The sequence below is a fragment of the Antedon bifida genome, chromosome 5, assembly GCF_963402885.1.
Source record: "Antedon bifida chromosome 5, ecAntBifi1.1, whole genome shotgun sequence".
Lineage (NCBI taxonomy): Eukaryota > Metazoa > Echinodermata > Crinoidea > Comatulida > Antedonidae > Antedon > Antedon bifida.
In genome coordinates, this window is record NC_136230.1 from 1668648 (window position 1) to 1681634 (window position 12987).

Genomic DNA, 12987 nt, shown 5'->3' on the forward strand with positions numbered 1-12987 from the left:
CTTGATGATTAAAAGTCGTGAAGAAGTTGTGTTTTACATTGGATTTAGTTGGAGAGGACCGGTAGCATATTATGTAAGACATAAAGCAACATCTCATCTTACAGAACCATCTCTACCGATTCCGGATGAATGTAAACCATCTGCTTATTCCTCAAGATCAAGTGCAAAGCAAGTTGTAAGGCAAATAAATGCATTGGAGTATCAAAAGGAGTACACAAGTCTTTTAAAGAAATTAAATGAAATCCAGTCACTGAAGGAGAAAGTGGCAACAGGAAAAGAACTGGAAACAAATCAGATTAGTTTAGTAGCTTATTGTTTTAAATCAATGTTCTGCTATAAAGTATGACTTGTATCCTAAAACATAATTTTATTTTTAAACTATGCATAATATTGTTATTTTTTAAAAAACAAAGCTTGGTAAAGAAAATGATATCAAACAACAGTTGCAAAAAATAGAGGATGATTTTGAAAAGCAACTTGAAATGGAGAGTCTAGTTGGAGAATGGCTTAAATTCCCTGATGTTTAAGTCTACAAGTAAACTACTAAGTACAAGAAACTGTAATTAATATTTTTATGAAATTGAAACACTTTTGAAAGATGCTTTTATCATACTACTCCTTTTTATTGATTTGTTTTGTTCTTTAAACTATTTTAATCAGATAATATGTGATAATTCACCAGCCAACCGAATGAGTTCAAGATTCAAGATTGCTCATGTATTATATACACTGTTCAAGAGATTCAAGATTCAATTTTTGTCACAATCATAATATTACATACATGAAATTTGTTTTCCTGAGCTTAGAAACATAGATACAGTACAATACAATTTAAAACACAATATGAAAACGTAACACCTTAACTAATTATCTTGAAAAATGTACATTATATAGATGACAAGCATAGATGAATGTTTTCTTTTATGTAGTATGTTGCTATCAAATTGGTTGTGGGTTCTCTGTTGAAAATTAAGTTTCCAACATCCCAATAAATTGTTATATACTAACTAGCAAATAAGTAAGTAATGTAGCAATGCGTGCAACGAAAATGTGTACAACAAACAAACATACAAACTCTCTTCGGCAAAACTAGGCTACTACTTGTAAGTTTCACTCCAGTCAGAAGTAGTAAGTTTGTATGTCATATTCAAACACCCAACACGCCATATTAGGGCTACATGATTTTTGAATAAAATTATAATTTTAAATTGTTGCAGTTTTTTTCATCTTTTTTTAAATCTTGTTTTTATGTAAATGTGTATTGAAAAAGTATTTCACGTGATCACAAAGTCGGCGGAAAGTTTTTGAAGAGCGACCTCTACATTGCGGAAGGAATAATCCACCGTAACGTAACCACACCACCAAAGATTATTATTGAAGAACCAACTAACTTTTTACGGTGTGTCATGATATTTCAGTTGTTCAATGTCCATGTACAAAATAATGAAATAAAACGGCGCCGTATATCTTCTTAACATATGGAAATGATAGTTGTAGAATTGGATAATGCCCGTCATAAATTGGTAAGTTTTGTCTTTCATTCAAAGCGTACTAAATCTAGTCTAGGCCTAGCTAAACTATCTATGGAAAGGCTGGTTGAAGCCAGTTTGGTTGGCGATCAGACAACGTACCTCACTGGCTCAGAAAGAACGGATCCGGTCACCGTGCATGTAATTTGTTATTTTCTATTAACACGGTTGACAGTTCATAATCACAGTTTGATGCTATTGTCTCACCGATTACTAAAGTAGGTATACTATATTAACAGCTTAATATTTTTATTGATATTTTTTTGTCGAGTAATGATTAATAATGTTGCATTGAATTGAATATCTAATACGGGGGTTTATCTGATTTTCCTGGGAAACAAATGTTTCCGACTTTTAAAGATGTGTTGACCCCCAAAAACATGAAAAATAAAGATTAATAAAATCAGACTTTAATATATTATTTTGTTTTGTAGTTTTAAGAAACTTCCGTAGAAAAAAACTGGAAACAAATTAATGTTTTCACTTATAAAATGACAAAATAAATGGTTAAATTCAACCAAAAATCCACTGGCTGGCACTGGCAGGCAATTTGACTATTTTTGTATTTATTTTTTGTAATAATTTAGAGAAGAGAGAATACATCTTTAATGCAAAAATCACTATTTCTGTAAATATTTTGTAAACTAAAACAGTTCTCTCTTTTGGCTCCTCCCCTTTATATGATTCTATTGTGATTGGTCGTTTGATAACTGCATGTACTGTAATTAAACAAGTTAGATAAGTGCTTAGTTTCATTCACAGTCCATTCACTGATGACAGCAGAAGTTATTTTCATTAAAGACTTTTAAACTAATTGGTAAGTTTTCGTTTTTCAAACCCTTTTAGAGGTATTCCAGTTTTAATTGTTTATTTCAATCCAATAATTTATTATTTTTTATTAATTTATGCCTGTAGAAAAGCTATATCCTTTAAACAAAACATTAATACAGTAGCAACATATTTACAATAGAAAAACAAATTTATATTGGAGCATGGAAGTTTATTTTTTACCTCCATGATTGGACTATGTTCATATAATTAACTATTACCTAGTCAATTCATAGAAATTTTATTAAAAACAAAAAAATAAATTTGTTATTAAATTTAACTTCAAGTATGTACTTCCTCAAAGTGTGGTTACACTTCAAACCACTTTCAAGTTCATTAATTTATAAGTCAATTGGTCAAAGTAATTGTTGTCAAATTAATTTAACCAACCCAATAAAGTAGTTTGAATTCACTGTATTATTATTATATATTTTTTTTTTCATTTTTAGGATTAAAAAATGTTGCCCACAGTTCTTGTAGTTTTGGGACTGGCCATCCCAGCATTCTCATCATCATACGACTGTGGTGATTATCCAATCAATGGTGAGTTTTTTTGTTCATTATTTCCAATGTAAAAATTGATTATTTCCCCAATAATTATTTTGCAAATTTTGACTGCTTTTGTATCGTCTTATGTAACCATTTAGAAAAATCTCTGTTTGCAATTTGTTTGAACAAACAAAATGGTAGATTGCCTAGCCTACAGTATAATGTTAGAATTTCTGTACAAAACCAATCAAAAATGCCATTTTATCTTTTTTTCTAATCTGCTAGACGAAGATGTTTTGCAACTTCCGAGATCGTTAATATTATTAATAAAGTTATTGTATAATTTACTACTAGAGTAATTTAAGATAAAGGTTTTAGTGATCAACATCCTGTTTGAAATCGTTATTTATGGTATCAATAACTCTCATCTATCTGGTCGCATGCGTATAATTACAGTCACTTACAAGTATTCTAATCACAATATGTCTCCTACCGCAATCTTCATAATTAATTTACCTGTCGCTTTATTAATGTTTGTTTTATATTGCACTTTAAGGATCAGTTTGGTGCTTAAGTATTCAGTTTGGTGCTTAAGTAATCAGTTTATTATTAATATATAGTAATCCTTGTTGTTATCGTAGATCTTTGATTTAAGTACACACCTATAGGCATGCATTTTTTAGTGGGGATAACCCAATTTATTCAACTGTTCTCAAAAGAATTATTTTCATTATAATACTTACAATGGTATACAAATAATGATGAATACATATTGAAAAAAAGATGTACTATCATATTTATTCAAATAAACGCCCAAGAGGGTTTTTAGGGGAAGCGTTTATTCGGGGGAGGCGTTTATTTTTTTGGGTGTAATATGGTAACATGTATAATCAAATACATACCCCATAGAATTGGAAAGGAAAGAATACAGTAAAAATTGATTGGTAAATTGTAGATCATGTCAATCAATGAATTCTACTACTGTACAAATAGTAATGTGTTACACTACATTATTGTTAATATATGTGGTGGGGCGTTTATTCGAGGAAATAAATAATGTTAAATGTTAATTCGAGGAGGTGTTTATTCAAAGCAGGGTGTTACATACATACAGTATTTGGCAAATGACATTTTAATAAGCACAAATTAGACATGAATTCGTGTGAGACCCGTCGTGGGAAATCTTACTAAAATATTGGTAAAAAGATACTTGAGATTACATCTGTTTTGTGACTCAACAAGAACAAATCTTTTTTTAGAAAAGAAAGCGTTTCACCTTGAAATTATTATTTTATTAACTAAGAAAAGGAAATATTAAACTCAGTGTAACAACCAGACCTTTATAGAGTAGATATTATCAGGTTTTTAAATAATACATGTTAAGAAATATTTGTTATCCTTAAAAATTAAAATTGATGAAGAGCTATGACTTGTAACTGTAGACCCCGCGGGGTTTCACTCTTAAATATTTCCATACAGGGAGGTGTCACATTTACAGGGTATTATTTTTGTGCGTCTGGTAGCACAAGTGTGGGAAAATATGGGGAGGTGCACCATTTATGGGGTATATTTCTGAGGATTTGGATGGTAGCACAAGCGTGGGAAATGATGGGGTGAAATTAGTACTTTAATTCCCTGGCCCGTCCAGTGTCAAAATGTCACGATTTATCGCACAATTTTAGCTATACGTGGATGCTAAGCCCATCGCTAAACGGATCCTACATTTGAATCAATGAAAACTAGCCACTTATAATGTTATCCCAAACCCAGTCACAAACGGTTCCCCTTTTGCCGGGGACTATTACAAATACTGTATTGTGCCCTCTCTGGCATGGCCTTTTTTCCTGTCATCTTGGTAGTTCTAAGTCCATGGTATTTTTCAGTAAAACAGGTAGCCTCATGTCTTGAAGTGGTTGCTGCACACCCCCCCCCACCCTTTTTTGTTGTATACCAACACCACTGCCCCCTCCCCCCTAGGTCTGTAGACCTATATGAAATGTACTATATTAGAGGGAGGGGCAGTGTGCCCTAATATTTTTATTTTATATTTTATTATAAATACTACATAATAATAATTTAATTCAAAATAATGAATTTATATTTCATGAAGGAACCCATTTGCAGTTCACTGATCCAGACCCATCGAACCTTGAAGTTAAAACAGAGGAAAATTTGGTATCTATTCTTTGCTGTGCTGGTAACTATGACAACATCACTTGGTATTTCGAGGGCCAGCAGTTTCCCAATTGGAACAATTCCATAGACATCATCACAGGCAATATTCAACTTGCGCAGGACAACCAGGAAGTACGTATTAGAGAAGTCGCTGAGAGAATGCAGGGTTCCTACAAATGTGTTATTAGCAATGATGAGGCAAAAACATTGGAATTTACACAAAAACTTTGGGTGAAACGTGAGTCAAAATACCCTTTTTACAATGCTAGTAAAAATGCGCAGAGTTGATCCGGAATTGTGTAACCCGGGTGATACCGGGACGCGCTAAAATGCATATATAGTGGCCGGTAACAGCGTAAAAGTTTATGATATGAAATGTGTTTGTTTTTAGCTTGGCAGTGTAAAAGGGATTTATTATCAATTAACTATTATTCTGTTTTATAATTTCAAAAGTGCTTGTTACAATTTAATTTTACCAAACCAACTATCCCAATCACAATTTAAACAAGAATATGATCCAGAAACCTAAGTAAAATATTAATTTGCACCACGCTGATTGAATTGTGGCAAGTACTCTTCAGATTATGAAAACATTTCACTAAAAATGATTTTATATTATTTTTAATTAACCTTTATTAACAGCGAAACAAACAAGAACTATTGAGTTGTTGCAAGAAGAAGACTGCCTTGACAAATCTGCAAGAATTGGGGACAACGTGACATTTGAATGTCATTTTTACATTGGCCGTAGTGAACTTTGCCCTTCCATCATTTGGTATAGTCTCGACTCAGAAGAAGAATACTACCTTTTTGGTTTTGAAGAATTTTATGGTCCATTTACCAATTTTACCACTTTTGTAGTAAAGAAAGAAGAGTGCCCCGAAGGGTAGGTTTACACTGATTACAGTACTGACACTGTAGTTTGACTGATATTAAAAACTGGTATTGAAACTTTAAGTTGAAACTTTTTGTAGCACTGGCAGCAGGGGCGGATCCATGTATAAAGAGGGCTCAATCACTCCATGGTTCTGATGGTAGAAAAAGTCTTCTAGTATAAGGACTCTAAAGGTCCAGTGTACACATTTAGCTCATGTGCACTTTAAAGTACATCTTTTGAAACAAGTAGGAGGTTACCCTGGTGTACTAGTATACACACAGCCACTGTCACTCACAGCCACTGTTCATAACTGGGCTCATTGCAATTGGGGCTGGACTGTTTTAGAGGTGTTTACCACCTGTTGGTCCCAACCTTCACTAGATGTGTGTTATGTCTGTTTCTTTGGATGTACTGAATTTGTTTTGAAACCAGATTATTTAATGTGTTTTTTTCAGAGATAAAACAGACATTAGAACATCACTTCACATATACAATATAACCGATGATGCATTTGGGCAGTTCTATGTAAAGTTGATAAGAGAAGACAGTCTACTTCATGTCCTCAACTTAACCATGATCATTGGTCAGTGTATCAAACGATTTCTTCAAATACTCCAGAAAGCATTAACGATGTATTGTCCACCTGAAAAAAAAATTCTGACAAATTTTTTGTTGAATATGCCATTTTAATGTCACATAATAGTTATTCACTTTGACCAAAAGTTGGATAAAGAAAAAAAATATTTACCTGAAAAAACTGTAATTTAAAGCAAAAAATAGTCAAATTGGCTGCCATGGGTTTTTGGTAGAATTTATTTTGTCATTTTATAAGAAAGCATTTTTTTTTTTTCGTTTTTTTTTTGCTATGGTAGAGATTTACTCTATTAAAACTACTAAATAACCTATTCAAAGTCTGATTTAATTTATCTTCATTTTTTCATGTTTTGGGGGGACAATTATACATCTTTAATAAATTAGAGTAGTCTAATTAGTCTGTTTTAAATTCTTGTCAAAGAAATTTTTGAAATTTGACCTTTGACCTCAGTATACTAATTATTGATAATACAATAGGCTATCTAATCTAATAATCGATGGATTGTACTTAACTGAAGCAGTCACAAACTTATTTTTATTTATTGATAAGTCTTGTTTTATTTCAGAAGATAAAATGGAGCCTTTGCCGCTAGTTATAAATGAGGGCAGCACAGTGGTTGCTCTTGCTTTGGGTTCAACATTAGTAATCTTGTTTGTGTTCACGTTGATGTACATGATTTTCAAAACAGATATACACCTGTTCATAAAGAGGAGAAAATTAGAAAAATGTTCTTCTGATGGTGAGTGAGTGTATAGTATAGATTATAACCATCTTATTAGGTGAATTGGGGCTGGATCTAGAGTAGTTTAAAATATATATTGTTTTATAAAATAAAACTAAAAGCACATTACTGGAAAATATCAATGCTGTTGGTATCAGTGGTATCATTATATATTGGTATCAATTCCATGGAGATACAAATCAAAAAAGCTAAATCTAACTGAAAATTCCAAGATTTAGGAAAACACTATTTATTCATCAAAAAGGCTAATATTTTATAATCTCAAATTCTCACTTAGGGATCTTCAAGCTGGACTGACCAATACATTTATGCTAAACATTTTTATATTTTGTAGAAAGCAGCAAATTTGATGCGTTTATTTCATATAGCAACTCCGAAGAAGACCGAGAATTTGTCATTTGTACTTTGCGTCCGTTTCTTGTGGAAGAATTGTCGTACAATGTGTGTATTGATGAGATCAATTTTCTGCCTGGAGAAGGTAAAGTATTTCTTAATTGTTTTAGATCATACAGGAACTAACAATCGCAGCAACATTTAACCTTTGACCTAATATGTACCGTGGATTTCCACATGCAATTATTATAGCGCTTGAATGAACTTTATTTTCAGATCATTGTACAGTTTCTGTGAATGCAGTGAACTGTAGCAGATGTTGTATTTTAGTGCTGTCTCCAGATTACATTAAACGGCAATATTGCTCAATAGAGTTCAACAAAGCTTTGGAAAAACACAGGCTGAAGAAGAACATCATCCCAGTCATGTTCAGACCAATCTCACCAGATAGCCTGAACAGGCAGGAAGCCCTCCAGCATCTTATGAAAGCTGGAGAGGTCTTGAAGTGGTCACCCAGTGGCACTAATAAAACCTTCTGGAAGAAACTAGAAGTGAGAATGCCTACTAGACGTACTCCTCGACACGCTCATTCTCATAGCTATCATAAGAATAATAAGTACATTGATAGATCAACTTCAACCAACTCTCAAACATATCTCTGCCCTATGAGATCCGTGTCCAAGGAGAGTGCAAGCAGTTACTCATTCTCAGAAGAAAATTCATGTCAAAGTGAGGAGTTATTCCAACGGCAATTCCCTATCGGGGTGATATAATTCTCTATCGGGGTGATATAATTCTCTATCGGGGGGATATAATTCCCTATGGGGGTGATATAATTCCCTATCAAGTGATATAACCTCCCATGATTACAACATACAGTGGTATTAGCAGACTACACTATTAGAACTTAACTCGTGCTCTGTCAATATGAAAGTTGTGTAGTGTCATAGTTTATACCATGAGAGAATCCTGTACTGTGGTAGGTAAGGATTTGGACATAGGAAAACGTGATTAACTCCTACCTATTGTATTATAATTACTTATTGCTTAAAACTAATTACCTTTTAGCCGTTAAGTGCTGTTTGTTTTTTACCATTACTGTCTTGACATCTTTATTAGTAACAATAGGTCATGTAATAATCTGTACACTATCAAACTAGTTTGATGATAAAAAAAAGTGTGATGTGCCCAAATTTGGTAGTGATATGCCCAAATATGGTAGTAATATGACACAATCATGCCCATATATGGGCACATCACATTTTTTTGTCATATAAAGTTTGATAGTATAGACAGGGAGTTGTAACTCTCTGGTATAGACAAGGCTTTAGTGGAAGTTGTATGTTAAAATAATCCTATCCCTGTAGTACTGTATAATTTGCAATAGTGGATGCAATAAACTAATAGGAATAAGGAAGAATAAATCGCAGAAGGAAATGGATTAAAAATCCACCTACGATACAAACAAATCTATTTACAATGACTAAGTAGTAACACAGTTTAAGTAGATAAACTGTAATTCTTGTTTTCGCATGGTTCCCATTAGAGATGCAACGGAAGCAAGTAGACGCAATTCAAGTGATTCGACCAATCACAAGCAACAGTTTGAATAATCTATCACTTGTGATTGGTCAAATCAATGTGTTGCGTCTCTAGTGGGAACCAAGCATTTGGTTTCATTGCAAAAGAAAAAGAATATCTACCATTTGAGATAAATTGTTCTAAACTTCCATAACATTGTTAATATAACTTTGTTTAAAGTACCTATATGGTTATAAACAGATTTTAATGTAAATAAGTTTTTTTTTAATGTTTTTTTTAAACGTTTTTCCAAGTACTACTGTAGTATCAATGATGACACATTATTCCAGTTTCAGTTTTAGATCCATTTTAATGCATAGTTCTTTGCAATATTTTGTTAATTTTCTATTAATAGTCTTCACTGTTTATGCAGATTTCATGCCATATTCAGAAGTTTTATATGTATATATTTTTGTTTCGAATCGTACATAAATATATTTTACATGTTGGTATTAAGGGAAGTATTAATGCAATATGGTTATAAATTAAACAAATATTTGTACTGAAATGAAGAAGAGGAACAAAAAGATAATAAATAGTAGATGTATAAATTATACAGTATTAGAATAGGTTGCTGGTATTGCAGTATAACTTCAGTATGACTGTATAGCTACATATAACTGTAGCATAACTGTATAGCTGCAGTATAACTGCAGTATAAGTATATAGCTGCAGTATAACTGTAGTATAAATGTATAGCTGCAGTATAACTGTAGTATAACTGTAAAGCTGCAGTTTAACTGTTACTGTAGTGTAACTGTATAGCTGCAGTATAACTGTAGCTGCAGCCACAGAATCGTAATGAATGAATGTCTCAGTATATTTTTTATAAATGAATTTTTTTTATGTTGATATAAAGTGTGCGGTATAACATTTAGATGATTCGATCAATATACTTCAATGGTACTATTGATTTAAAAAAAATAAATAAATAAAGCTATTATTTTTATTAAAGTTTATGATTAATTAATTTGTTTGTTGTGATATTATTTCATATTTAAAGACTTTGTAATTACTGTATTTTGGGAGAAACCCATTTTGATTCAGGACAATACATTCGATCAATTGGTTAATTGATTTATTGGTTGATTGATTGATTTATTAATTGATTGATTGGTGAATGTATTGATTGATAGGTTGGTTGATCGGCTGTTTGGTTTGTGGTTTGATTTCTTGATCAATTTTATAAACAAGTAACAGAATATTAAGACCGAGTGCTTTTAAGTTAAGGTATTCAGCAAGCCAGGAGAATACATTATGATGACAGCACATAATTAACAATGATTCATGGTCGTTTTAATGTGTTCATCTCCTCCTCCACTACTTCATACAGCTAATAAATACGCGGTGCTATATGCTGCAGATACAGTACCGAAAATTGGGTTGTGATGTGTGCTTATTAGGGAGGTTTCGCAACCTTACGAATACGATAACGAAAACGGATACGTCATGCGTACGTATTCGTTTTCGTTATCGTATTTGTAAGGTTGCGAAACCTCCCTATTATGTAAGTCCGTTACGTTTATCCCCAATTCAAGGCTTTATTTAACCACGAAGAACCAGACCAACACATTGTTCTTCACTTGGGCCCTCCACATACAAAATACAAATTTAAAACAATGTTATGTACAAATATGGTGGCAATCAATTAGTGTTTCTATCAACTTTGATGAAATTTAACCTAATTGACCATGTGATATGATTCCTATAAAAAAATACAACATTTTTGTTTTAAATAAAATTTAGTGACTAAAACTCATATTCATAGGCTTTCAAAATTAGTTCATAATTTCATTTTAGCTTTCAAGAGTGTGGGTGGGGAGGGGTCACGCCCCTAGCGCTCCCGGATCCGCCTCTGACTGGTGGCCGGGGATCGACGTGCCCCCCCCCCCCCCACCCTCTTCCTGGTCCCCTTATTTTTAAAATCCCAGTTTAGGATCGGTATTTTACTTATTATGGTCATTATATTATAGATAATAACAGTTTTCCTGGAAAATAAAATTAATGAATAAATATACTACTTGTCAATATGCCATTACCGTAAAGTGATAAATAACATAATGTACTTGGCGACGGGTCAATGTACTGCTGTAGATATTAGGGTTTCACATTTACATATTATTATAAAGTGTGATTTGATGGAGAAATGTGAGAAAGCAATTTACAATTTAGGTTGATGACTTTAGTATGTACCACGAGAGTAACAGTCTGTAAGCTGGGAAGAATGTTCAATGCATTAGACGGATGTTTTTACAGAAAAAAAATCGTGCTCGTTGACACGCGAACATTTCGGTGACCAGAAGATAATATTTCCTGCCTATTTTTTTTTTTTTAAGCCATCGAATTTATTTCCACAAATGCACGGTGATTGCTCCATGTGTTGCTTGCTCTGCAAAGACAAATATGTATACAATGTTTAATTAAAACCATAATAAAAAAAACCAAATAAAACCTTAATTAATATATAACTTTCAATTATGATTATGGTTGAGAAATGTTTGTTGTTGCTGTTGTTTATTGATTTTCCACAAATAATAATATATAAAATATTTCTTTAGGCTTTAAATAACTTTAAATTAAGTATAAATGTGGATTGTGGTCAAAATAATTCTAAAATTAGACTTTAAACAGAGACCACCATTTACAAAATAGAAAAACAATAATTGAAAAAAAAATACATAACAAATAATAAATAAATTAATAAAATGTTGAATTGAATTGTCGAATGTATTTTTGGTGAAATATTACGTACGGTGAAACTGTGTAGTTAGTTCATCATATTATAATTTTGGTTATGGTTTTGAAATTAGTAATTTTAAAACAAATGTGTGCCTAATATTATAATTATGTAATCCCGTTTCTTCCCTAAAATTTCCATTTATATTAAATAAATTACTTGGAATTACTGAAACAAACGAAACTGATACTCGTGTGTTAATTGTGCCCAAATATGGTAGTGGTATGACATCATCGTGTCCATATATGGGCACATCACGTGTGTTGTCATATACAGTTTGATAGTGTGAACAAGGATTAAATGTTTGTGTATATTATATGCCTATATTATTTTGAAATCGTGTTTCAATGTAAGAGGTTGTTGACATAAAAAGGAAATCCATATGGCTTCCGAATGCTATCAACTTTACTGTTTCGTGACGCAGATATTACCTGTTGCCCTTCCTATCCTTGAAAAAAACAAAGTTCGAAGGTATACTGTACGTAGAGCCGGCACAGGTAAACCTCCCACCACGCAAATATATCAATTCAATTATTTTATTCCATCAAGCACTCAAAAATTTTCTTTCTTATCACGTATATAAAAACATGATATGGGTAGAGTGCCGTTATAACAGTACCAAGGGGTAAAATAGGAAAGCAACAAATACAAAATTACATAAGTTTAAAACATGGCAATAGTAAAAAATACCATACAAAATGTAGAGACCAGTGCCATATAAAAATAGGCCTACTTAATCCATGACCACATAGCACCTTTTAACAGAACCATTGATTTTCCCCATTTTTTCCGCTTATGCTGTTTTGGTTTAGTTCTATATGTAGGCCTACAATCTATAACTGGTGGTCTGCTTCTTAGAGGACACCTTTGGGACAAGAGATAGTGGTCGAGGAGGTCTTCCGAATGAGCTATTAATAATTATAGCACGGAGATGTATATCTTCCCTGTTAATGCTTGGTTCCCACTACTGTAGAGACGTAACGCAAGGACGTAACGCAACGGAGTGAGTTGACCAATCACAAGCAATGGATTATTCGAACTCTCGAGTGGCATTGGTCAACCCGCTTGCGCCGCGTTTACGTTCTTGCGTTGCGTCCTTGT

General features: G+C 32.6%; 2 protein-coding genes across 3 annotated transcripts in view; one reads left to right on the forward strand and one right to left on the reverse strand.

Annotated features, from left to right (window-relative positions):
* Window positions 1-12987, reverse strand: part of LOC144843804 (SPRY domain-containing protein 7-like) — a 171084-nt gene that overhangs the window by 75782 nt on the left and 82315 nt on the right. The window lies entirely within an intron of this gene.
* On the forward strand, window positions 1374-10092 carry LOC144842736 (interleukin-1 receptor accessory protein-like). Its single transcript, XM_078699256.1, has 9 exons — window positions 1374-1523; window positions 2292-2346; window positions 2807-2900; window positions 4957-5259; window positions 5664-5907; window positions 6354-6481; window positions 7059-7232; window positions 7570-7713; window positions 7845-10092. Exons 3-9 carry the CDS (start codon window positions 2816-2818, stop codon window positions 8339-8341), a joined length of 1575 nt encoding a protein of 524 aa, XP_078555382.1. The 5' UTR covers window positions 1374-1523; window positions 2292-2346; window positions 2807-2815; the 3' UTR covers window positions 8342-10092.